Below are 26,570 nucleotides of genomic sequence, written 5' to 3'. Positions count from 1 at the left end.
CGTAATATCCAGCTTCCATTTCTCATTTTTAATAATATCCCAATCTTTTCAGCCATTCTCCCAAGAATTATAGTGAATAAGTTTTCCTTTAATTTTTATAATGAATACACATAATGGAGCATTATCTTCTCTGACATTTTCCCTGTCACTAAATCTGAATGTTTAGATGGCACTTAAAAAACCTTTCCACCCGCTCTCTGAATGTTCAGATGCTCTTGGTGAGTAAAACTAAGTCTTTCAACAACACCTCCATCTGAATTGTATACTTGATCTTTCTGAGTTTGGCAAACAAACCATCACCCACTCAGAACCTAGACAGGAAAGTGGCAGATGATTCAAGCTTCATTAGGAACAAGTCATGCCAAAATAACTTCATTTCTGGTTTTGATGGGATTACTGCTCAGAGAATGCAGCAGAAATAGCATCCCAGGATTTCAGTGAGTCAGCTGACATCCTTAGGTCACTCTTTGAATAATATAAAAAAATGAGGTCTGGAGATAGTAAAATTGAGCAATGAGTAGCTGCTTGATGGATCGATGTCAACTTCAGCTCAAAGAGAAGTGTCTGGTGGTGTGACCCAGCCTTCCGTCTCCTACTCTGTCACATTTAACTTGTCTCTCTGTCTTAGAAAAGATGTGAGTGGCAACTGGTGAGCTACTCTAGGAGATAGAATCAGGATCCCAAATGATAACCACAGGCTGATATTACGTGTTAAATGCATAAATATTTAATTTAACAAAAATAGACGTCAAATCCTGTACCAGGATTAAAAAAATCAACTTTGTAAGAAGAGGATGGAAGAGTCCCGGCTTAAGGAGCTGCGTCAGTATGGTGACACAGGTGCCAGGAAACTTACCCCCATGATCCTGAGCTACACTGAAAGATGTGTGATGCAGACAGCGAGTCACACCTCCGCTCTGCTCTTTACCGCTCAGATCAGACGAGGCTGTCAAACTTAGTCCTGGCTGTGTGTGAAGGTTTACACTGATCACTGAGTCCACGCCCCAGGTGGCATGTGGAATGGCAGAAGGACATTAAACACCAAGAAAGGGAGACTCATGGGCACCCCATGAGTTGCCTTCAAAGAGCTAACAGGCTACCACATAAAGACGAGATTAGATTTTTTCTCTTTCACACCGGAGGGCATAAACGGGATCATGAGTGAAATTTTAAGGGAGATAGATTTCTGCCACAAATAAGGAAGAACTTGCTAGTAGTCACAGTTGTATAAAATGGAGGAAGGAGCTCTCTTCAGTGGTGGTGAGCTCCCCATTGTTGCACGTGTTCAAGCAGAGGCTGGAGAGGTGCCTATGCCATTATTACAAAAAAAAAATTCCAAATTGGATAGGGCCTGGACTCTAATGTGCCTTATTTTTTTTAACCTCCAATCTTTGATGCTTCTCACCTCATAGCACAACAGCCCAAAGGGTGTTATGGTTCTTAGTATTCCCTCAGCATAAAGTTGACCAGGAAGAAAGACAAGGTTGATAGTATTTTCATTTACTCTGGATACGACTGGCAAAACAAACAGAACCCTCTTGAACTTCTCCAAGTCTCCTATAAGTCTATGAATGACACCTACTTCGATCTACTGTAGTGTGGAATGCTGGCCTAGTGCAATTAGTTTGCTGAGATCATGAACAATTTGCAGGAAACACAGGGAGCACTGATAGGATGAAATAGAAGGCAGTATTTAAAAATATGAAGTCAATAATTTCCTATGTAAGTTTTTAAAGGCTATCATTCCTCTTCAACACAAATCCATCTGTACCATTGCAGAAGCTTGAAATTAAATAAATGTAGACCACAGCAGTCTGAATTTCATCACATTTATATAGCATTTTTCCAGGCATTAGTTCCCCTCACTGAACAAATAAGCCTTTTCTACTTGGGCCAATCAGGTGAGCAAGGGTAGTCAGTCGCACAGACCCATAGTTTTGTCTGAATGGACAGCAGTCTGCCCCATCTTGTATTTTCTTGGCTTGACATAATAACTGAGTCATTAAAAAAAGTATAAATGTTGTACACACCCCGCCATTCTATACACCCTAAAATAGCAGGAGAAAATAGCTCAAAGCCTTTCCTTCTTAATAGCTCCTTCGACAGGTTTTAGGACAGAACCAGGTAATCCCAGGTAATCTCAGAATCTTTGCTAACAAGTATAAAAGAAACCAGAAGATCTGACAAGTAGAAGAGATGGAGGATGCAAGACAATGGAATAAGGAGAGGAGGGTGAAGGACATACTCTAAAACACGGCTGCAAGTAGTGGTATTTACTCATGGTCGATATCCAATACATGTCTATTGTTTATCAAGAATGGGCAAAAGTTAGGAAAGAAAATAGTTTCTTATGAGCAACTAGAGGCAAAGGTAAAAGAGACGTTCATACAATGATGGGACTGCCTAACTTCTGGAGGTCCCCTGTCTAGAGGTCCTGTTTAGCCATCTGCTTTCTGTGACAATGGATAGCACCCAACCCTGGGTTAAAAGTTTCTGGGTGGTTCCTTCAGGTCTGCAACCTTGATCTAATTACTGAATCTAGGTCGAACTCTAGACACACATTTGGGGTGAACAATCGAACCAAGGCGTCATGCTGTGCACTGAGCAGTGGAAGGACCTTCTCTTGACCTCTCATGGCCCCTGATCACAGATGGCTGTGCTGGTACAGAGTACGTCCCTCCAGTTCTCCAAGATGGAGCAAGGAAGAAGGCCCTGTATGCTAAGACAATCATACGCTTTTCAGAAATATTTCATGTGACCTAGAAACGTACAGTTTGGTAGTGTTAAATATATTCACACTTTGTAAAATATTGTAAATATTTGTAAAATAAATCTCCAGAACCTTTTCATCTTGGAAATCTGAAAATCTATACCCATTAAACAACAACTCTCCTTTTCCACCTCCTCACACCTCCTGGTAACCACCACTTGACTTTCTATGAATTTGAATACTTTAGGTATGTCACATAAATGGAATCATTTAGTAACTTTTTTTAATGTGATGGGCTTGTTTCATCAATATAGCTTTGAAAATAAACCCAGGGAGGTGGGAAGGGAGGGCATACGGAACGAGAGAGAGATGGCAAATCCACTTCCCTTCTGCTTAGGTAGTGGCCAGAAAGGGAGTCCCCTGGGATAACCTCCCGGGCTGGAGCATGTTGGCAGCATGTGTTACAGTTGCAGGAGAAGGTCCTCCTGGCAGGTGGGCTCAAGGCTCATCACCTCCATCACGAAGCATCTACTAAGGGCCCAAGTTGTCCCCATGTCAAGTACATTCTCTGAAGTCCATGGAACCTCAGCAATTCTTGAAGAATTCTCATGAAACACTCTCAGCATCTTCCTGGGGGAGGAGGAATCTGAATAAATAAGGCTGCATTATTTTAAGAGCAGTCTGTGTAGGAATCTTGGAGAGCAGAAGAGGCAATGGAATGCGAATGAATAGTCTCAAAGCGGCCAGAGCCTGCTCTTGAGGAACAAAATATGCTTAGAATGTGTATCCCTCATGGACTCATGCGTGGGGCATAGAAGGAAGAGAAATTTGGCTTCAAAACTGAAAGGCAGTCTGTGAAATTTAGTCACATGTCAGAGGGATCACTGGCAAAAAATGTCTGGGAACCTTGCGGGGCCACTCCCACAACGCCACCTCATATGTCACTGTGAATAGGGCCACATCTTCCCCAACACGTATTCTCCCTTTCCCACTAAAACTTCCATCCAGCACCAAGAACAAGGGAGGCCTCCTACAGCAGCTCCATGTGGGGAGCTAGACACTTAGAGACAGGAGTTTGTGCAAACTGGGAGTTAACATTTTCATTGGAGCTGATTGAGCTCAACTTACCAATAGGTTAATTTTTAAATGAAAAAATTCTACTGAAAGAGTTTTTGTAAGGCAAACTCCCAATCATCCTTGCACAAGTCTGCTAGGAAATTCTCAACAGAACTCTAAGCTTTTGCCTTCTTCGTCTGCTAGACTCTTTCTTCATGGCTGCTGGTCACCTACTCATCTTGCTATCTACCTACCCAACCCTGTGTCTCCTCTCCCAGACACTTTTCTGCTTCTTCAGGCCAAAATCCATAGTCATACTGGCTTATTTTTTCTTTATTTCACATCCCATTTCTAATTAGTTTGCAGGAAAAACTAAAATTGTAAAGGCAACCCATCTGCCTTGGCTGGTCTCTCTCCTCCCAGTACCCACCCCCACCAACCCCTCCAACCTTTGGTCCATGTTCGTATGTCACCTTCTCAGTGAGCCCTGTCCTAACTACCATATTCAAAATTCCACCTCCTGTCCTCCCTAACCACTCCCCTCCTCCTAGATTTATTTTCTCTTATATTGCTAATCACTAACTTAGGTATTACTGCTTACTGTCTGTCATCCCTAATTGGGACATAAGCTCTGTGAAAGCTCAGAGTTTTGCCTGTTTTGTATCCCTAGTACCTGCAACAACAGTGCACACAGTAGATGCTCAATACAAATCCGTTAAAATGAACAGCTCCTTCTGGTCATTCAGGTCTCAACGCAAAGTTCTTCTCCTTAGGGAAGCCTTCCTTGGCCATCCCGTTGCATTTCCCTCAAATACTGTCTATCACATCACTCTGCTTTACTTTGCTTCTAGCACTTACAGTAATTTAAATTGTCTTGTTTTCTTATTTGTCCTCCACAATAGTTGTAGGCCCATAAGAACTCCAACTTATTCTGTCTTATTCATTGCTATAACCCTAGCACTTAAAACAGCTTAACACAGAGCAGGTGCTCAGTAAACACTTCTTCAATGAATGGAGAACCTTCATGACAAAACCAATCAAAATCCATTACTTATTTTCCCCAACTTTCCTGATCTTGAAAATTCCAATCCACAGAAAAGATGGAAGAATCATATATCCACATACTTTTAGTCTGGATTCAGCTGGGGATGAATCTGGAATGTTGGGAGGAAACAGATAGTGTTAAATCATTAAATTTGCTAAATTTGTGTGCTCTCTTCTCTCAGTGTATATCTATACAGTCCTGTTCATGCACCCGTGCACGCGCGCGCGCACACACACATGCATATATGTTTTCCCAAAACCATTTGGAAGTAAATTGCAGACACCATGACATTTCACCACTAGATATTTCTGCATATATCTCCTGAGAACAAGAACATTCTACATAACCAAAATACCATTTTCCCACCCAAGAAAAGTAATGTTGATACAATATTATAAATTAATATATAGTCTACATTCAGATTCTCCAAAGTGCTCCAAGGATGTCCTTTATAGATTTTTTTTTTTTTCAATCTGGGAGCCAATCAAGGATCACTCATTGCATTTGGTCTCATTAGTCTCTTTTAATCTAGGGCAATCCCCCCATCATTTCGTCTTTCATGACAATGATATTTTTGAAAAGTTCAGGCCAGTTGTCTTAAAGAATGTTCCACAGAGGATGTCTAGTCATAGCATTATGTTTAAAAGTTAATCTAATTTATTTGTTTTCTGGTTTATTATTTTAATATACAGTGAGTTCATTTTTCTGTTTGTTTTAAATTTTTAGGTCTGCTGATTTTCATCTTTGTTGATTAGATTTTAATTTCTTGACTACTTAAAACATTTAGTTGGTTCAAAAGTCAATACCCAACAAAAAGATACAGAGTCTCACTCCTATCCCAAACCTTTCACTCTGTTGCCACCTACTTTCTATAGGTAATCTTTTCCACTAGTTTCTTGTTTATCCTTTCTGTTTCTTTTTACAAAGTATGCAAATATATGCATGAGTATATATTTATAAATCGCACATATATATTTATGTGTTACAATTATATATTATTTTCCCTTCTTTGCACAAAAGGAAGCATACCATATATAGTGTACATATCCCTCTGCATCTTGTTTTTCTGCTTAAACATATATCTCAGAAATTATTCCATATCGGGGCCAGGGGAGGTGGCTCATGCCTATAATTCCAGCACTTTGGGAGGCTAAGGCGGGTGGATCACCTGAGGTCAGGAGTTCGAGACCAGCCTGACCAACATGGAGAAACTCCATCTCTACTAAAAGTACAAAATTAGCTGGGCATGATGGCACATGCCTGTAATCCCAGCTACTCAGGAGGCTGAGGCAGAAGAATATCGCCTGAACCCGGGAGGCGGAAGTTGTGGTGAGCCGAGATCTTGCCACTGCACTCCAGCCTGGGCAACAAGAGCAAAACTCAGTCTCAAAAACAAAAAACAAAAAACAAACAAAAAACGAAGAAATTACTCCATATTGGTTCACAGAGAACTTTTTTCCTTCTTATGAGTACACAGTACATGATTGTGTGGTTGTATGTGGATAACTTTGTGCATATGTTGTTTTGTATCTGTACAAATCTATTATTTTTTCATAGGTTGCTATGGAGTTTTTTAGTAGGTTGTTATAAAGTTTACTCTTTAACACATATTGAAGCCCTAATTCCTAGTGTGACTCTATTTGGAGGAAGGGCCTTTACAAAGGTAATTAGGTTAAATGAGGTCACAAGGGTGGGGCCCTAACTGGATAGAAGTGACGTCCTTATAAGAAGGGGAGACACCAGGGCACTCTCTGTCCACACACGCACAGAGGAAAGGCTATGTGAGGACACAAGGAGGCGGCTGTCTGTAAGCCTGGAAGATAGGCCTCAACAGAAACCAACCCTGGTGGCACCTTGATCTTGGACTTCTGGCCTCTAGAACTATGAGAAAATGAATTTCTGTTGTTTAAGCCACCCAGCCTGTGGTATTCTGCTATGGCAGCCAGAGTGAACTAATAATATACATGTATTAGAAGAGTTAAATGCTGTAGATTCACATGAAAACAAGCTAACGATTAAGAGAAAATCACTTAACTTAAAAAAATGAAACTTAAAAACTTATCTCCCAAGATATCACTTGGGAGGCACACCCCTTAAAAGGTAATTTAGGGAGCAACTCTGTATGTATCCTCAGTCTGATAAACTGTGATTTAAAAAAAGTGATAAAAAGTGATAAAAAAGACAAAAGGTATTTCTGGAGGCTCCTGAGGAGGAAGTAAGGAAAACCCTGGCAATCCATGGACCACTGAGTAGTTTGCGTGCAGTCATTTTAAACATTAGTGTGAGCTTTACAGGTGCAGATCGATTAGAGCATCACCTTCTAGTCTGACTCACTCTTCTGAAATCTCAGTCACACACCTATTAGTTGTCTTCTTCCACAGGTTGGGCATGATGGAGGGAAACCATCTCATTACCACAGGGTCCACAGTAAATGGTTCCCAGACTCCAATTCAAGTGACATGTGGATAGGAAGGAAGCTGGCATGAGCTCCAAGGACACCAGGGCCCAGGCCTTCTAGGATTGAGGGTGACTTTATGTTTTTTTTTTTTTTTGAATTCTTTTTTTTTCTATACTTTATATTTGATGAAACTGGCTCAGAAGGTAAATGTCTTCTTTTTTATAAAACCCAGTTGAGGATGGAAATGGCCTCTTTTACTATTAGTTTTTAAAATGCCATAATTCATCTGATTAATATGAAAACATGTCCTTATTACTGAACATTCTGATATATCCTTGAAGCAGCAGCTACTTGGAGATATTCCATACTCAACCAGAGCCTAAAGTGTACATTATGCTTATTGAGTGACTTTCCAAAGCACACACTTACAGACATTTACATTTGTTTGAAAATACCCATGAAAGGAGTCTTGTTTTCTTCAACTTTAGTATGTGTATACCAAGGGAATGGGAAAGGAGAGACACCCTTTCCTCACACTCCCTGCTTCCTTCACAGTCATACAAGATTTGACCAGAAGGTAAGAATTTCCTTGTCTGTCAGATACAGTGTCTGACACAGAGTCAGATAGCTGGAAAAACATAATGAGTTATTTCCACTGAAAATGACACTAGTCATTTCCAGAGATGTAACTCCAGAAAACATATAGGAATGCAAAAAGGCATCTGTAGGTTTCAATGGTTGGGGCAAATTTAAATATGGAAAAAAGTCTTATAACTTTAAGTTAGAAGGAAATGGAAGAAATCTAATTGAGTCCCTTTGTTGCTTCTTAGATTTTCATTTAACCAATGAGACTGTGAGTGAAAGCCCACTCAGCCAAAGTTCAGGACTTTTGTTCTTAGAAGAATGAAGAACCCTGAGTTGGATGGAAGGGACCAGGAAGGACTGGTCCCCTTAGGTTCCACTGGTGGCTTTAGGGAGAAATCCCACAGGGCATGCAGAACCTTTGAAATCACATGCAAAGCCATACTACAGAGTTTCATTTTTCCAGTACTATGCCCCATACTTTACCTGATCTTCCTTCCCTTCCATCCACCTACCTATTCAAACAACCCTTTCATCATTATAGAAATGTAATAATGTACACTGTAAGAAATTAGAAAATGCAGACAAAGAAAAAGAAATCCATTACATTTCTACCATTCACAGGTCACCCTGTTGATATTTTTACTTTGCACACGTTCTCATGGCTCTTCGTATGTATACACCACATGCACTTACATTTGTATTTTTAACCACAGTGAGATCATACTGGGCATATCGTTTCTCCATCCACTTTTTCTGATCATTACCTTTCACCAACTACTTGGATCATATCAGAGTTTCTCCAATTTCCCCCATCCTGAAGTCCTTTATAACGGGTTTGTGCAAACCAGTAACCACTCCAGGACCATGGACTACATCTGGTTTTTAAAGCTCTTAAATCTTGTTTAACTTAGCACAGTCCATTTTTATGTCACTGACTTACTGAAGAAATCAGGCCTGCAAGAAACGGTCCTGTAGAATTACCCTCACCTTCCCACCCTACCAACCCCTGCCCCAGATTTGTCCCTTTGCTTCCTCATGATGTTGGTAAGCTTGTTCCTCTAATCCTTTATTTTCCTCTCACTGGAAGTTATCTCTCAAAGCTTTATGAGGTCAACTTATGTACTAACTACGTCATTGGGGATGGTATGTATTTCATGAATATTTGGATCGGAAGACACCTAACACCTGGCTGACACTCCAGGAGCGATGCTCAGATTGACCCCTGCCTGGGTTACTGTGAAGACAGTCTGATTCTTTAGTGCACAGTTCTGACTTTTCCCTTGTGACAAGAAAAGAGTGTGTGTGATGTTACTGTGTTTCTGCGTGTGTTGTTTTGATATAATACTAGTGTCCATCAAACATTCACCTTAATGGCTTTAACCCCCAGTGATCACCTGTACCTGAATTTGTTCACGGCATTAAAAAAAATATGTGGCACTAGATTACAAATAGCTTCGAGAACAAGTGCTTTGTCCTTTAGAAATTTAGCCTCCCCTTGCAGGATCTTGCATTCAGCTATGCTAAGAGTTGATCCTCGCGATATCACTTGGGAGGCATACCCCTTAAAAGGCAATTTAGGGAGCAACTCTATATGTATCCTTAGTCTGATAAACTGTTGGGGCTTAAACATGTTCCAAATAAATGAAGATAAATTTAACACCAGCAATTCAGAGTAAACCTTGTTCTCAGCGGAGGAACCAGCCATGGAGCCTGAATGTTGGAGCTCAATCTCAGCCCCTGCCCTTTTTTTTCTGTTTCTCAAAGGGGTCAGCAATTTCTAGTGTTTCCAGTTGTTGCCTATGCTGGTGTTCCTCCTATATAAATCTTTGGCTCTGCGATCTCACTGCCTTAGGCACATGTAAAGCACTACAGATACCTATCAAGGTCATCTTGATGGCCTCTTTCCCCACCCATGTGCTCCCTACCCAATTTCTTGGTATCTCTGAAAGGCCTCCTCATTCTCCCAGTTCTTCAGCCAGGTGCAGACCTTTCTCACCTACGCTAGGCTCAGGTGTGTCTCCTGACTGTGCTCTCTGTCTGTGGTGGGTTGTTGTTGCCATCCAACATGCGTTCCATTGCTAGACAGATATTCCTTAAACTGTTTTTTTTTTTTTTTTTTTTTTTTGAGACGGAGTCTTGCTCTGTAGCCCGGGCTGGAGTGCAGTGGCCGGATCTCAGCTCACTGCAAGCTCCGCCTCCCGGGTTCACGCCATTCTCCTGCCTCAGCCTCCGGAGTAGCTGGGACTACAGGCGCCCGCCACCTCGCCCGGCTAGTTTTTTGTATTTTTAGTAGAGACGGGGTTTCACCGTGTTAGCCAGGATGGTCTCGATCTCCTGATCTCGTGATCCGCCCGTCTCGGCCTCCCTAAGTGCTGGGATTACAGGCTTGAGCCACCGTGCCCGGCCAACTGTTTTTTATTATGTCACTTCTTGGTTCACAATGTTTCACAAATTCCTATTGCTTACCTGGTCAAGTCTAAATTCTTTTGCCTAAATTTTATTCTTTCATTGGAAGGCCCCATGTAGTGAGACCATATTTTGACTTATTTCCCCAAATCTCTCATTTGTGCTGATAAAAGCTGCCTCCTCAAAGGCCTGCGAGTGCCTCTTTTTGGGTCTTTGCCACACCAGTGTCCTCTCCTGAAGGGTCTCTCCCCACTTGCTCCCTAGTGAAGTCCTGTCCATCCTGTGGGTGTTGATTTTAGGTGAGATAAACTTCATGAAAGAGATGGGAGAAAAAATCCTGTCCTTCCCTCCACCTGAACCTCTGCAGCACAAACAACTGCCAGTACAACCTGCCATCTACAACGAATACTCTTGAATCATTCACCTTTGATTTCTATGTTTTTCTCTTGATTCTTCAACTGTATTGTGGGTTCTCTGATGGAGGTAATCTTGCTTTACATTTCTAAGTTAAACCTCCAAAGAAATGACCTATGGGGTCTTGTGGTCCATTCCTCTGCTTCTATGAAGTGTTCTGCTCAAGTATTTTGTCTTCTTAAGCATCTGCTTTAAGCACACGCGCACAGGCACACATACACATGCACGTGCCTCTGAACGTAATTCTGTATTTTTTGATGCCTCTCTCCCACGTCCAGCATCTTATACTGTTATAAAATCCTCCTTTAATTTAGCTGAAGTCCCTCCTGTATAGTTGGGATGCTATTTCTTCTTGTCAGTGAATAAGACATCTGGTCAATATCTACTAAAGCAGCCTTAAATAGGAGGAATGGAAATACTTTGTTAAACAGAACTTTGAAAGGTTACTGCATTTCTCTACATGAACACTTTGTAAATTGAATGCATTTAACCCATCCAAAAAATATCCAGTTACAAAAAGTGTGCTTCAATTATCTTCCCTTAGTATCTTCAGTTATCTTCCCCGATTTCCCAAAACTATGAAGCTCTTACCCTGAATCTGGGTGTTCTACATTTTTAATCTTTCCACCTTCCTATTTGTAGGGTACAATTCAATTCCTGGGCTACTACAGATCCACTTGGCAGATATAAGAAACACAAAGAATATTCCCACATAGACTAAGGCATTCAGTGGGAAACAAACAGTGCACACATCAGAACGCCTCTCATTGTAGTAGAGTGCTCATCTTTACACAGCAAGATGCTTGAGGGTCCTGTCTGTTAACAGCCATTCTCTTGGTCTTTTTAGTAACTTCCTGTTTTCCTTACACTTCTCTTTTCTTAACTATCATATAAGACAAGAACAATAGATAAGCAGGGAGGCATCAGAAGGGTTTCTCTGGACAGACCTTTGAAGTGACCCACATAGAGCCTTCCATTTGACTAGTGCCACTCAATCTGGCTTGATAAACCCAAGGGTGTGGCCACTGCTCATAGATCTGCCCTGCTCTACCCAGTCCTTGTTGTTAATGCCACGTCCAGGAATGATGTCATCTATGTACCACTCTTGGGAAGAATAATCTGTCATTTGGTTTTGCATATAAAGAATACAAACATTAAAGAAATCAATAGAAAATGATGGCTTAAAAAGAATCAGGAAAAATGAGTAACAATGACACTTAATAACTGTCCTTTATAAAACAGAAGATAAAATGAAATAGTTGTTTCTTCAACAGCTGGAAGCCTGTAATTGTGACCTTCTGTATCCTTCCTTTGGTTTTCTTCTAAGCCCAGGAATCTTTCATTGGCTAAATCCCAGCATTTTTTTTTCTCCCTTGGCCAACTTTTGGCCTTGCTTGGGAACAGCTGCCAGTATTTCTCTTTGCTGCCAGTCAGTCAAAAATGTGCTCACGTTGGAGGCCTGCCTCCATCCCACCCAGGGTGTGGAATGCATTAACTTTTTCACAAACAGCCTTTGCCAGGCTGCACATGAAAGTCCATCTCAGCAAAGCTCATTGCATTACTAGCTAGCTTGGAGGTGGTGCCAATGTCAGTTACAGAGACTGTCAACATATTTTAGGAGTGTATGGCAAAGTGATGAATTTTACTATGTGTACCAAGTTAATGGGGAAAAAAGAACACTTCCGAGATCCTAGGAAACCAGAAGTGCTATTATTTAATTGCTCCTCCACTCCTCAAAGCAAAACAAGCCAATTCTTTTCTAGCCTGTAATTTGGTTCAGAACCCAAACAAACAAGAGAACAAAGGTATTAACTGATTAGTGCCCAAAATGTTATTCTATTTTCTTTGTGCTTTTAAGAACAGCTTTCTTTCTTTTTTTTTCTTTTTTCTTTTTTTTTTTTTTTTTACTGACCACCACGCATCACTCCAATGCGTGGGTATGATCCATTTTATTAAAAAATTCCTGAATCCATTTCCTGGCTTACAGCTTATCCAACCAAGATTCCAGGTGTTCTTACCATAAGAAGGGCCTCTTTCAAAAGCTGTCTGCTTTGATAACTGCACACCCACCAGAAATGTCATGAACACCCCAACAATGGAGTTGAAACCTGAAGACGTTTGGTGACATTCCAAATTTTTGAATGGAATGTGAATCCATTAAGATTATTAGGTAACTTTACTGATATCTTCAGATTTGTGCCAAATGTTAAAGCTGCCAAAGAAAAGACAGAACAAAAACTTGACTTTTGGATCCCAACTCTTGAGTATTTTGGTATTGAAACTGTATTTTCTTGTAACTCACTTAAAAAACACACCGTGCTTTCACTGTTTAACTGCAATCTCGGTTTTCAGGAAGCAAGAGAAATGAGATACATAGTCAATGTTTCTCTTCTGTTCAGCTTTCAGCCTAAATGATCCTGCACTTGTATTGGCAAAGGAGGACAGGTATTAACAGTGAACAGGAAACCTATTCTAAGAAGGACTGGCTCAAGTGAAGCACCACTACATCATGAGTGACTCAACCATCTACTCAAAGAGTGATTGCTCTGCAAGGACGAAGCCATGCTAATTGGACAATGGCTTGCTGCCAGTTCGTGCTGGCGTGACCTACAATACCCTTGGCTGACAGCCACGATGTCTCTTTGTCACACTTTTTTTTTTTTTTTCCCCCAAGGGTGTAGGGTGTAATCTGATGGAAAGTAGAAATAATTTTGAAAAACTCTCACAAGTGCTATTTAAATTCTTATCATGAATTAAAAAGTTTAATTAAGTACTTTGGTAAAGGCCCAGGTTCTATGATTAACTACGACAAAATAATAGTTATGATGACTGATCAAGTGAGGAACTTTATAGCTCTGAACTTTGTCTTTAAAGCTATTATTAATTTTAATTGAAATAGTTAAGAGACTCCATAATGGGAGAAAGAAAGAAACATAAAGGATATTTTGTTCATATATAGAGGAGTTTAAAAATGAACAGATACACTGGTAACTACTTTTTAAAAATTTAATGCAAACAAGTTTACTTTCAGAGGCCTTGTCATAAATCTATTTCAAAATGTTGATTATTGTGGTCATCCTACATCAGATAGGGATAAATAGGCATAGCGAAAGGAAATCTTAAAAATGGCTTTGAAATCAGGTCACTTAAAATGATTTTTAGATATGTCTTAGGTTTTTGTCTACTCAACTCCTACTACTATGCCAAAAGAGGAACACATTTCTGCATAAGTTTCTTTAAATAGGCTTACTGGCCTCAGGATTTAAAAAATGTAAGAGATTTGGAAACAGCTTATGTGTCTCAGTTTTAAAATTAGCTATTGCTGTGGCTATTTTCACACTAGATTTCCCTCCCTCTGTATCAGCACCACAGCCTCCAGGGATGGAGACACAATAGTATTAGCTCCCCTTTCTGTGGTGCTGCCTTATTGCAACTCCATCCGAGATCGGGGCCCACATTTCAGGGCTAGCAGTCACCTCTGCGTTACTATAAATAAGTTCTGCCTTTAGGCATTTCAAAATTATCAGCACGATTCTAGGACTTGAAAACTTCTCACTTGCCAGCAAGTAGTTACCTGAAATATTTTGACTTCTTATTTATTTGCTTTTTTTTTCATCTGCTGCCAAGTCTTACTAACGCAACTTGGAAAATTGCACCACAGCTTTTAATGAGGATTCTGAGGTAACAGCCATTTCATCAGAGAAGACTGTTCTTTCCTTTTAGGGGAATAATAACACCTACTGTTTCTATAGCACCATCCTTCCAAGAAGTTTAACACATCACATTTCATTTATCTGAACAGCGGCCCTGCAAGTCAAACTGGTAACTAGCATTGTTACTCCTTGTATACTCATATTGAAATTGAGGTCATTAAATGTGAAGTAATTTTCTCAAAATCTTAACACCTTCTGACGTGGTGAAACAGCCACGATCCGCCTATGTCCTAGGTGATCAGACAGCCCAGGGGTCTCTTTCTGCTCTTTAGCTGTCTCTCCTGTGAATGCCTGTAAGGCCCTTTCTGAAAAGTCAGGGAAAAGTCATAAAAGTAGGAGAACTGAGCTTGCGCTTCTTCTGGAGTCCTGTGGTTCCATCCCTTCCTGGCCAGTTTGCCTCCATCTTTATGGCTTTTCCCTACCTCTTAATCTAAACATCCCTCCGCTCTTCCTGACCAACAGGATGTCTTCTCTCTTCCTCCAATAGGAAGCTAGCCAAGTTCAAGGACACTAAACCTGTGTGACAAGGACTGTAAACCTGTGTGACACAGGCTAGGACCTCAGAGATCATCCAGCCCCAATCCATCATTTTCAGCTTAGGATGTGACTTACTGAGTCTGGCCATTTGGTTAGTAGATCCCATCCTCTGTTGCATACTCAAGGCAACTGGACTTCTGTCTCCTGTATCAAGTTTTCTCTCTCTTTTGGAGCTTTCCTTTCAGCCCAGGTATTAGGACAGGTTAGGCTTTGCTGTGCTAACAAAACACCACATCTTGAGAGATTGTTTGGAGCTTCTAGCAGGGAGTGCAGCTATGTATATACCTATGAATGAAGAATGGTCCTCTATCAGGGAAGGTCGTCCTCTTCAACCAAGCATGTAGCTTCGGGAGGGACACAGACGGAGCAGTGAGGGAGGGAAAGGACACCCGCCTGGCCAGCCCGATCAGCCCAATCAACCTGGCGATGCTGCGGTGACAGATGTTGCAGCCAGATTGCTTTCACATCCAGAAACACCAAATCTTAAGTGCTTAATTAACTTAAGTTTATTTCTCATCATGTCAGAGCCTGATTTGAGTCAGATGGCTTTTGCTGGCTCTCTTCCAACAGTGACTCAGGGACCTAGGCTACAGCTTGATCACTCTAGAGTCCTTTGACACCAGCTAAGTGGATGCGACAAAGCATAAAGAGCTCATACCTACTTTTGACTGCCTAGGAGCAGAGTCCTCACCTCACATTTCATCAGCTAGATCTAGTCATATGGCCTACCTGATTACAAATTCAGTCTTCCTGTGTGTCTAGGAAAGAGGAAAACTGGGTGTGGGTGAGCAATGGTAATATTCGCCACAGAGTGCAAACATGTTGGGATTTCTTCCTACTTAAAATGAAAAACCAAATGAAACCTCTTTTGACACCGTTTCCCTCCAACCCCTGGTCTACTTCTCTGCTCCCTTTCACTCAAAAAGCCTCATTCTCTCTAGAACACAATCAAATTGGTTTTTGTTTCTACTGCTCCCCAAAAAGTGCTCAACGAAATCACAAATGTCCTCCAAATTGCTCGAGGGTCAGTTTTTGGCCTTCATCTTAGCTGACAGCATCATTTGACCTAGTTGACGCTCTCTCCTCCTCGAAATGCTTTCTTCACCTGGCTTACCACGCACTATGCTTTCTTGCTTTTCCTCCCACCTCAGGTTTGCTCCTTCTTGGACTACCTTGCCAGCTCCTCTTCATCTCCCCGACCTGTTAATTCGAGAAAGCTCCAAGGCTCAATCCAAAGCTCCAAAGCTCCAAGGATCACTTCCTTGGTGATCGTATGTAGTCTCGCTGCTTTCAGTATTCCCAATATTCTGGTATTACAACTTTTATCTCCGGGATAGACTTCTCCCATGAGTTCTGGCCATGTAAATCCAACTGCATACTAGATATCTTTCCTTAGATGTGAACAGGCATCTCAAACTTAATATATGCAAAATAGAAGGCTGGGTGCGGTGGCTCACACCTGTAATCCTAGCACTTTGGGAGGCTGAGGCAGGTGGATCACTTGAGGTCAGGAGTTTGACACCAGCCTGGCCAACATGGCAAAATCCTGTCTCTACTAAAAATACAAAAATTAGCCAGGCGTGGTGGTGCACGCCTGTAATCCCAGCTACTTGGGAGGCTGAGGCAGGAGAATTGCTTGAACCTGGGAGGTGGTGGTGGCAGTGAGCTGAGATTGTGCCACTAGAATCCAGCCTGAGTGACACAGTGAGACTCTGTCTCAAAAAACAAACAAACAAAATAAAACTCCCAATTCTACCCCAGTCCCCAATCCTATTCCTCTCAGTCTTCACTTCACCCATCTCAGTTAATGCCAACTCCATTCTTCCAACAGCTCAGATCCTAAGCCTGGATGTTATCTGTGACTCCTCTCTTTCTCTCCCACCCTGTATCCAACGTATAAGAAATTCCCATGAGCTCTACCTTCCAAATATCACCAGAATCTGACACCAACCACCATGTCACTGCTATCACCCTGGTGTAGGCAATCAGGTCACACCTGGGTTACTGTCTCAGTCTCTTGTGTCTTTTCCCTGCTTCTGCCCTGGCCCTCTTTCAATGTATTTTCATGTGGCACTCAGAATGACCTGTGAAACTCTCCAGTGGCCAGCTAGTTCCGAAAAAAGGCCAAGTGCTCAATGAGGTGCACAGTCTGGCCTGTCACCTCTCTGATTCACCTCTCCCCACCCTGCCTTGGCTCACACTGCTCCTGGGTGGCAAACACACGCCGCTCACCACAGCCTCCTTGCGATTCCTCCTGTCTGGCTCACTCTTTCCCTAGACATCAGCACAGCCAGCTCCCTCACCCGCTCCAGATCTCTCTTCAAAAGTCACCCCCTCAAACAGGCTTTTCTTGACCACTCTTTTTAAAATTGTAATACTCTTACCCTAACTCCTTTCTCTGTTGTATTTTCCTCAATGGCATCTAACAAAGTATATTTAACACTGATTAATTTCCTCTCTTTCCTCCTCCTCCCCACTGAAATGTGAGCTAGGTTTGCCCAGTACCTAGAATGATGCCTCCTGGTTACATAGCAGGGTCTTGATAAATATTTGTTGAATGAATAAATAAATGAGTGAGGAAACAGAAGCCCAGAGAGGAGGATTGGTTTGCTGAAGACCTCACATGCAGTGATACCAAGGCCCAGAGTGTGGTTTTCCCAGCCCCTCATGGCTGATGATCCTAGTTTAAAAAAATCTGCCCATTACTCTTTATCAGGCAAAGAGTGGTGGTGTCTTCTTCAGAGTTTTGTTTAGGTGAATGGGGTGAGGCCAAAGGGCAGGCTCTGTGCTCTGGGCTAGGTGAGTACTTTGCCCTTTTCATCCTGGTCATGCCACTTCCTGAAGACTTCACCCCTGTTTCCCACCAAAATTTCACCTTCCCCTGCCCTCACCCTCAGGCTCAGAATGCTGTTGTCACCCTGTACGGTGGCGTTAACTACTTTCTGTACTATTACATGCTGAAAGGGTTGCCCAAAGATAATCATGACTGCCTTACTGCTTCCTTAAAAGACTGAACCTAAACCATCCCAGAGACATTAACAGCTTTCATATCCTCTAAAAACTTCCAGACAAGAAGATTCCATAATTTCCTTGTTGGCATCTGTGCTTGGCAGTACTGCTGCAGGAATGTTCTTTATTGCAGCCTGTGGTTAAGACTTAACAACAAATGCCTTTTCTTTAGAATCCTTCTGGGTCAGCTTTCTTTCCTGTATAGCACTGAAAAGTGAGATTTGCCCTAAAATGTTGAGAGAGAGAGAGAGAAAGCAAAAGATAGAGAGCACAAGCCAGCACAAGCCTGAAATCTATTTATACCGAGGAAAACATAAGGTCTACCTGCAGGGGCCATACTCACCCCCCAGCCTGCAGCCATTCCCTGCATGAACCCGTCCCCTTCTCTAGAGGGTACAAGGACACAGGAAGCAAGCCAGAGAAAGGTGGTGAGACCTTGGCAGTTGCCTTTTAACAGCCGCTGTTCCCCTAGCATTCTGTGAGGCAGCCAAGCAGCCACGTAAGAAGAGGGTTGATGTGCAAACCCACTGTGGGCTGAGCATCTTCTAAGGAAGCACATCCCCTCCCTGTCCTCTGAACTCGACACGCCGTAAGACTGAACTTCATAGTCATGATGCTACTTCCCTCATGGCTGGCATCCAACCCAAAATGGCCTCCATGACTACAGCTAAGGAGGTGTCATACTCATGAGCAGTGGAAGAATGGCCCTGCAATGCTTAGCACATCAACTACTTTCTCTTCATCTCTTAGCACAACATCTACTGACTCACTATAAAATTGAATGATCTGCTTTATTATGTAATGAAAGTACTAAGTACAGTGGCTTATCTCCTACTATTTGCTGACACAATTACCTGGGTATGTTTTTCAGTGGGGAACTAACACTCAAGTCCTAGAAATTCTAGGGATTGTCATTTTTTTTTTTTAAAGCAAGCGAATTCAATTATTCCTTGATTTCTAGAAGGAGGCCTCCCTCTATTTTTGTCTCTCTTTCAGTTTAGAGGCTATGCTGGCCTCTGTGAGTGGCTCTAACGTGCTGGTAATGGCACGGCTCATCAGGAATTGGGATTTGGGGGTGGAACTGCACAACTGGACAGTTGCTGGAGGGCAGATCTGCCTAAAGTGGATGAGGAGTCGGGTGGGAGGGTGGTAGTTTGTGTTGGGAAGTTTCAGGTTCCTAGGAGGAACTCTCAGACCTGGCGGTGTGTGTCCCCTTGAGGAGCGCAGCGGTTGGCTGCCAAGGAAGTGCAGATGGGTCAAGTGTGAGGAAGAGGAGGGCAGGGCCAGAAGTTGATTCAAATTCGGCGATAGGATTATGATGAGGTTTAAACATTTCGAAGGAGCTAATTTAGTGCTTTCTCTTATATCCTATGAACCAAATGCCAATTAGTTCCAGACAGCTACTTGCTAAGGTAGTGTTTAGAATGTTTGCTTATTTACCACTTAATTCAAATTCTGTGAAACCATTCACTGAGCTAAGTGTGACAATTTCCACTGAGCCTGCAGGGACATTTCAGTGTGCACACAGTAAGACGAGGAAAACAATGCCCAGCACGTGGGTCCACAGCAGGTGCCCTGAGCAGAGGGAGAGGGCTCTTCAAAGGAGGCCTTAGAAACAATGACACAGCCTCAAAAGAAAATGCCACTGGGGTTGGCTTGCACGTTCCATCAATAAGATACTTACAGCTGGATTACTGAAAATATGAATTTGCGTTTCATAAAAAAAAAAGGGATCTAGTTCTACCTGAAGATTTCAGATACGTGAGCAACTAGAATGTTTCAATGGTTTCGAGGATGTAGGTGATGCAGGGAGGATAATCATTCTACAGGGGGAGGAAGAAAGAAAATCAACACACAGCAAATTCTCATTTAAATGAGAACGCACAGCAAATTCTCACTTAAAAGGCCAAATAGATTTTTGTGTGATGTCTATACGGTGTGCCTCTTATTTAAAATGCCATTTCCAATGCCATGGAAATAAGCAATTATCAGGGATTTGATCTAAAAAGAAACTTTAAGGTTATGTCATATACATGGGTATCCCAGTTTCCTTTACATTTTACTGCCTTGGTATTGTATTTTTGATAAATAATTCAAGGCTGGAGGACCCCTTGAGCTCAAGAGTTCCAGTCCAACCTGGGCAACAGAGCAAGACTCTGCCTTTAAATAGAGACCTACATTTGTCAAATGCCTACTAGAGGATAAGGGCTGTGCTGAGAATTTTTGTATTTATCATCTCACCTAGCCTTCACGGCAGGGCAGTTAGTTAAGTATGTCCCCAACCGCGCAGTTAAGGAAAGGCCAGCTCAGGATCCCCTGGCTGTGCTGCAGCTGCCATTCCTTGGCTTTCCCATCACTTGGTACCCAGTGCTCCACTCCTTACCCCAGCCCCAGTATGTCATTTAGCTGATCTGTCCTTTTGCTTCTAGTGTCAGGATCTCTCTAGCTACCTACTTATTAGCGGGATGCGGAGTGGTAATGGAGCACTCTATGTTGAGTATGTAACAAGGATACAAACGTGAAAATGCTAGCGTTTATACAGTCCTTATTTATTTATTTGTTATTTTTTGAGACACGTTCTCACTCTGTCACCCAGGCTGGAGTGCACTGGTGTGATTAGGGCTCACTTTCAGCCTCAATCTCCTGGTCTCAAGCGATCCTCCCCTTTCAGCCTCCCGAGTAGCTGAGACCACAGGTGTGTGCCACCACATCTAGCTAATTTTTAAATCTTTTGTAGAGATGGGGTCTCCCTGTGTTGCCCAAGACAGTCTTGAACTCCTGAACTCGAGTGGTCTTCCCACTTTGGCCTCCTGAAGTACCAGGATGACAGGCACGAGCTGCTGCACCTGGCCCCAGTCCTCATTTTCATCAGCTGGCTGCTTTCCTGCTCAGCAGGGGTAACAGCAGATGTTGCTTAACAAGGGACTGGGATCTGAAGAAACCTCCACTACTCATGTCTTGTCTGTCAAATGGACAAACACAAATAGTGTTTTAAATTTTTAATTATTCTTTTGTTTTTTTGTTTTGTTTTGAGACACAGTCTTGCCCTGTCACCCAGGCTGGCGTGCAATGGCATGATCCTGGCTTACTGCAACCTCTGCCTCCCAGGTTCAAGTGATTCTCCTGCTTCAGCCTCCCGAGTAGCTGGGATTACAGGCGCATACCACTACGCCTGGCTAATTTTTTGTATTTTTGGTAGAGATGGGGTTTCACCATGTTGACTAGGCCGATCTCAAACTCCTGATCTCATGATCTGCCTGCCTTGGCCTCCCAAAATATTATTTTTTTAAAGATGGGGTCTTGCTATGTTGCCCAGGCTTGTCTCGAACTCCTGGGCTCAAGGGATCCTCCTGCCTTAGCCTCCTGAGTAGCTGGGGCTACAGGTGCACTCTACTACACCCAGCTTCTTGTTTTTTTATGTTGAATTTAGATGTCTTTTGGTGGAGCAGGTGAGTGCCCCGTCACTTCCTCCTGTCCTATATACAATCTACTTCACTCCTTTGTATTATTTGCCAGGCCCCTGAAGGCATCTGGTTTGTGACCTCTGGGATTTAATGCCGGTTGTAACCATCAGCATCATATCTGGGTGATGGGGTCTTTGGTTTCTCCTAAGATTGCTGTGAAGAGTTGCTTAGTCGAACACTACACAACTCTAGGGAATCTATTTGCAAAAACTATGGATGTGAGTTGTACTCCTGGGAGTTACAAAGTACACAGCTTGTGCAACTGTCGGTGGTGGCCCAAGAGCTGTACACTGTGCTGGTGGTTCACAGGGAATGACTCTGCCCAAACACAAAATATTACCTTTAGTCCCATAGGAATGACAGAAGTCAGGATGATGAACTAAGAGGAAGTGTATATATGGCTCAAAGGGTGACCATTTAATGGTTTGTCACTGTAAAGTTCATCTTTTGGGTTCCTACAACTTAAACCATCCAATTAAAAGTCATCTCTGGACAGACGAGGTCCAGCTACTAGTGTCCCCAAAGTGCCAAAATAACCGTACTCACTGATGTAATTAAGAAACCTGAGTGGGCTGTTTTCAACAATGGTGAGAAAAGCAAATTTACACTTCTTAGAATCTTACTGAATTAACGGTGAAAATTACTAGTTGCTTTTATTTTTCCCCCAAGCAAAGAAGGTGCTGTGAATGCTTTCAATCTTTTACTCTCAAGGGAAATCTAGTGATCCTTACACCATCTGAAAGACAGAAATCATAGCAATGATTCAGATCCCACATCTAGGACTGTGCCAAACTTAGGCTGAACCACTCAAAACCTGAAGGGTAAGTGAACTAGAAACTACAAGTGACTGAGCCGCAGGTGAGGTTCAGTTCGCTTCAAGAAAGATATTCATATTCTGTGCCTCTGAGACTTTAAGTGTATCAAATGGAAACCGACAATGCTACAAACACAACGTGTGACTTGGACATCAGCTCCTGAGTGGGGACATGGCACCTAGTACATCTTCTAGCTCCTACTCAGCCAGTTTTCTGTAAGTCAATGAACATTCATTAACAATCACACAAACCAAATTACTGTACCTCCTCAGGTAAGCTGACCACCAAGTCATTTTTTGTCTGTCCGACCAGCGCCTGCCAAAAGTATTCACTGCATGCAGCCAGCACAGCCCGGTGGGCCCGGAACTCCTTCCTTTCCACGATCAAAGTCACGTCACAGAGAATATCCTTTTTCCGCTGGTCATTGAGGCCCAGGAGGATGTTGGTGCAGTGGACTGTGGACTCATACACATACATGGGGGAGTCAGGCTTCTCATCCACAGACATGCCGTTCACACCCTGAAAGAAAGAAAGAAAGGCTGAGTCACCACAGTTGTAGGATTGGAGAGAGGAGGTGAGAAAGAACATCATGGTTCCTGTGTCCCACTGCCATGAGCATGGCAGGAAAGAGGAGAATTGCCAATCAGCATATTTCTGCTTACTCTGTACAATGAGCTCAAGAAACATATCTGGAAAGTCAAGTTCCACAGCTGACTTTTATCCTTCCTACTTACTGCATTCTTTTACCCCATGGTAACAAAGCCAGATCTTTTAATAGAACATTTAAAACACACTGGTATTTTAAAACTTGGTGGTTCTGATTTTGTTAGAAGGCTGAAAAGGAACTTTCACATGTAAATAGTCTCCATGCAAGGACTAATTTAGATTTGTGTTTAGAGGAAATGAATCATTTTGAAGTATTTCTAATGTTGTCTTGATGAAGTACATGTAAGTTCCTAAGGTGAAATTTGGCTGAGATGCCAAGTAGCGTAAACATCAAATCACAGTACATATTTAACAAGTGCACCAAACTGTCTGCACGCTGAAGACTCAGTAGTCAGCTACTGCATCTGCCCTCTGCCACTTCAAGGCAAAGCACAATCGCCATAATGCTATAGTTGCTCAGCTCTTACAAAGATGTGGAATTGTGCTGTCGTTATCCCAGCCGAATTGATGTACATCCACTTTAAGGAAACACAATATATCACAATAGCAGTCATGAAAAAGATGCATTCAACAGTCAAGACTACTTTTACCAAAGGTTCTTTGTTTTTAAAAATATCCATTGAAGTATTTCTTTCTTTCTTTCTTTTTTTTTTTTTGAGAGGGAGTTTCGTTCTGTAGCCCAGGCTGAAGTGCAATGGCGTGCTTCTCAGCTCACTGCAACCTCCACCTCCTGGGTTCAAGTGATTCTCCTGCCTCAGCCTACTGAGTAGCTGGGATTACAGGCATGTGCCACCATGCTTGGCTAAGTTTTGTATTTTTAGTAGAGATGGGGTTTCACCATTTTGGCCAGGCTGGTCTTGAACTCCTGACCTCAGGTGATCCACCTGCCTTGGCCTCCCAAAGTGCCGGGATTACAGGCATGAGCCGCTGCGCCTGGCCCCACTGAAGTATTTTAAAATACAGTATCTGTGATTAATTTATCGAATTACATAGTTTTTCTGTAATGTTTACTAGAGTAGTAAGAATTCCAGTAGTGAGTCCTACTTTCTTTTGGGCTTTCTTATTTTTTTAAAAACAGCTTTAACATACTATAAACTGCACATATTTATAGTGAGCAATTTGAGGTTTTGATTATGTATATAACTGTGAAACCATCATCACAATAAAGATGAACAAATCCATCATCACCAAAAGTCTCCTTAAGGCCCTTGTAATAATTTCTCCCTTGTGCCCCTCTATACCTCACCCCTGCAACGACTGATCAGCTTTCTGACATTCTATATTAGCTTGCATTTTCTAGAGTTTCATATAAATGGAATCATACACTACATATTCTTTTATGTCTGGCTTCTTTTGTTCGGCATAATTTCACCATTCAACCATGTTGCTGCATATATCAAGTTTGTTCCTTTATTACCTAGTATCCTATTGTATAAATATAGCATAATTTTTTTTTTTAATCCATTCATCTATTAGTAGATATTCGGGTTGTTTCCAGTATTTATTTACACATAAAGCTGTTGTGAACATAAAATTCTTTGTACGGACATATGCTTCTACTTCTCTTGGGTAAATACCTGTGAGTAGAATGTATTATACGGTATGTGTAAGCATTACTTTTAAAGAGTCTGGCACTGTTTTCTAAAGTGGTTGTTAACATTTTACATTTCCACCAGCAGTGTATGAGGTTCCAGTTCTTTCACAGCCTTGCCAACATTTAGTATGGTCAGTCTTTCTAATTTTGGACATTGTAATAGGTATATTATATCTCTTTTTGGGTTTAATTTGCTTTCTCTAACACCTGAAGTCGTTGAGAATCTTTCATGTGTTTATTTGACCTCTGTATATCTTCTTTGGAGAAATGTCTATTTAGATTCTTTGCCCATTTTTAATTGGGTTGTTTTCTTATTTTTCAGTTTTAAGAATTCTTTATATATTCTGAATATATAAAGTCCTTTATCAGGTACATGATTTGCAAAATTTTTTTCCAAGGTTGTAGCTTGTCTTTTCATGTCTTAAAAGTGTCTTTCAAGGAACAGAAAGTCTTTATTTGATGAAGCCAAAAAACCATTTTGGTGTCACATCTGAAAAACCAAGGTCATAAAGATATTCTCCTATGTTTTCTGCTAGAAGTGTTATTTTTTTAGCCCTTACATTTAGGTCTATGGACCATTTTGAGTTAATTTTTATATATGTAACAGGTATGGATTGAGGTTTTTTCCTTTTGCATATGAATATCCAATGGTTCCAGTAGCATTGTTAAAAAGACTCTTTTCTCTCCTGAATTACCTTTGTACTTTTACTGAAAATCAATTGTTTATATATGTATGAATCTATTTATGGACTCTGTCTTTTACTATTTATAAGTTTGTCTACTTTTGTTTTGTTTTGTTGTTTTTTTGGAGACAGGTTATCACTTTGGAGTGCAGTGGCGTGGCCATAGCTCACAGCAGTAGCTGGCACTACAGGTGTGCACCACCGTATCTGGCTAATTTAAAAATAGTTTTTGTAGGCTGGATGCGGTGGCTCATGCCTGTAATCCCTGCACTTTGGGAGGCTGAGGTGGGCAGATCACGAGGTCAGGAGTTCAAGACCAGCCTGGCCAACATGGTGAAACTGCATCTCTACTAAAATACAAAAATTAGCTGGGCATGGTGGTTGCACCTGTAATCCCAGCTACTTGGGAGGCAGAGACAGGAGAATCACTTGAACCTAGGAGGCAGAGGTTGCAGTGAGCCGATATCACCACTGCACTCTAGCCTGGGTGACAGAGCAAGACTCCATCTCAAAAACAAAACAAAAACACACATATATATATATATATGTGTGATGAGGTCTTGCCATATTGCCCAGGCTAGTCTCAAACTCCTGGCATCAAGCGATCCTCCTACCTCGGCCTCCTAAAAGTGCTGGGATTACAGATGTGAGCCACTGTACCCAACCTCTATATCTACTTTTATATTACTATCATAGTGTCTTGATTTGCTCTTTTTCAAAGTTAGTTTGATCCTTTGCATTTCCATATACATTTTATAATTAGCTTGCCAATTTCTACAAAATAGTCTGCTGGAATTTTCACTGAGATTGTACTGAATCTACTGATGAATTTAGGAAGAACTGCCATCTTAACAATAATGAACCTTTTGACCCATGAACACGGTCTCTTTATTTAGATCATCTTAAATTTTTCTCAGCAGCCAGGTGCGGTGGCTTATGCCTGTAATCTCAGGACTTTAGGAGGCCGAGGCAGGTGGATCACTTGAGGTCAGGAGTCCGAGACCAGCCTGGCCAACATGCTGAAACCCCATCTCTACTAAAAATATAAAAATTAGCCAGGCATGGTAGCATATGCCTGTAATCCCAGCTACTCAGGAGGCTGAGGCAGGAGAACTGTGTGAACCCAGCAGGAAGAGGTTGCAGTGAGCTGAGCTGAGATTGCACCACTGTATTCTAGCCTGGGCAACAGAGCAAGACTCCATCTCAAAAAAAAAAAAAAAAAAAAAAAAAAAGACTTTTTTTTTCTTAGCAATATTTTAATTTTAAATCTTTTTGCAGACAGTCTCACTCCGTCACCCAGGCTGGAGTGCAGTGGTGCGATCTTGGCTCACTGCAACCTCCACCTCCTGGGTTCGAGTGATTCTCCTGCCTCAGCCTCCTGAGTAGCTGGAAAGAAAGAGGCATGCGCCACCATGCCTGGCCACTTTTTGTAGTTTTAGTAGAGATGGGTTTCGCCAGGTTGGCCAGACTGGTCT

The 26,570-nt window shown here is 41.9% G+C and overlaps 1 protein-coding gene and 1 long non-coding RNA gene across 10 annotated transcripts in view; one reads left to right on the top strand and one right to left on the bottom strand.

Moving 5' to 3' along the window:
- The window catches only part of LOC140713181 (uncharacterized), a 28,784-nt gene extending 11,796 nt beyond the window's left edge, over window positions 1-16,988 (top strand). Inside the window, exon 2 of the long non-coding RNA XR_012095072.1 lies at window positions 13,014-16,988. This is a non-coding gene — a long non-coding RNA (uncharacterized lncRNA). The remainder of the gene's footprint in view (window positions 1-13,013) is intronic.
- BACH2 (BTB domain and CNC homolog 2) overlaps window positions 1-26,570 on the bottom strand; it is a 367,860-nt gene that overhangs the window by 59,679 nt on the left and 281,611 nt on the right. For all 9 annotated transcript variants that reach the window (XM_038002259.2, XM_038002258.2, XM_008006624.3 and 6 more), the window contains one exon: window positions 22,417-22,671. In XM_038002259.2, the coding sequence (XP_037858187.2) occupies window positions 22,417-22,671 (255 nt within the window). The remainder of the gene's footprint in view (window positions 1-22,416; window positions 22,672-26,570) is intronic.

This window comes from Chlorocebus sabaeus, chromosome 13 (genome assembly GCF_047675955.1).
Source record: "Chlorocebus sabaeus isolate Y175 chromosome 13, mChlSab1.0.hap1, whole genome shotgun sequence".
Classification (NCBI taxonomy): domain Eukaryota; kingdom Metazoa; phylum Chordata; class Mammalia; order Primates; family Cercopithecidae; genus Chlorocebus; species Chlorocebus sabaeus.
Note: the sequence above shows the minus strand (reverse complement) of the source record. Positions and strands in the feature narration are given on the sequence as shown.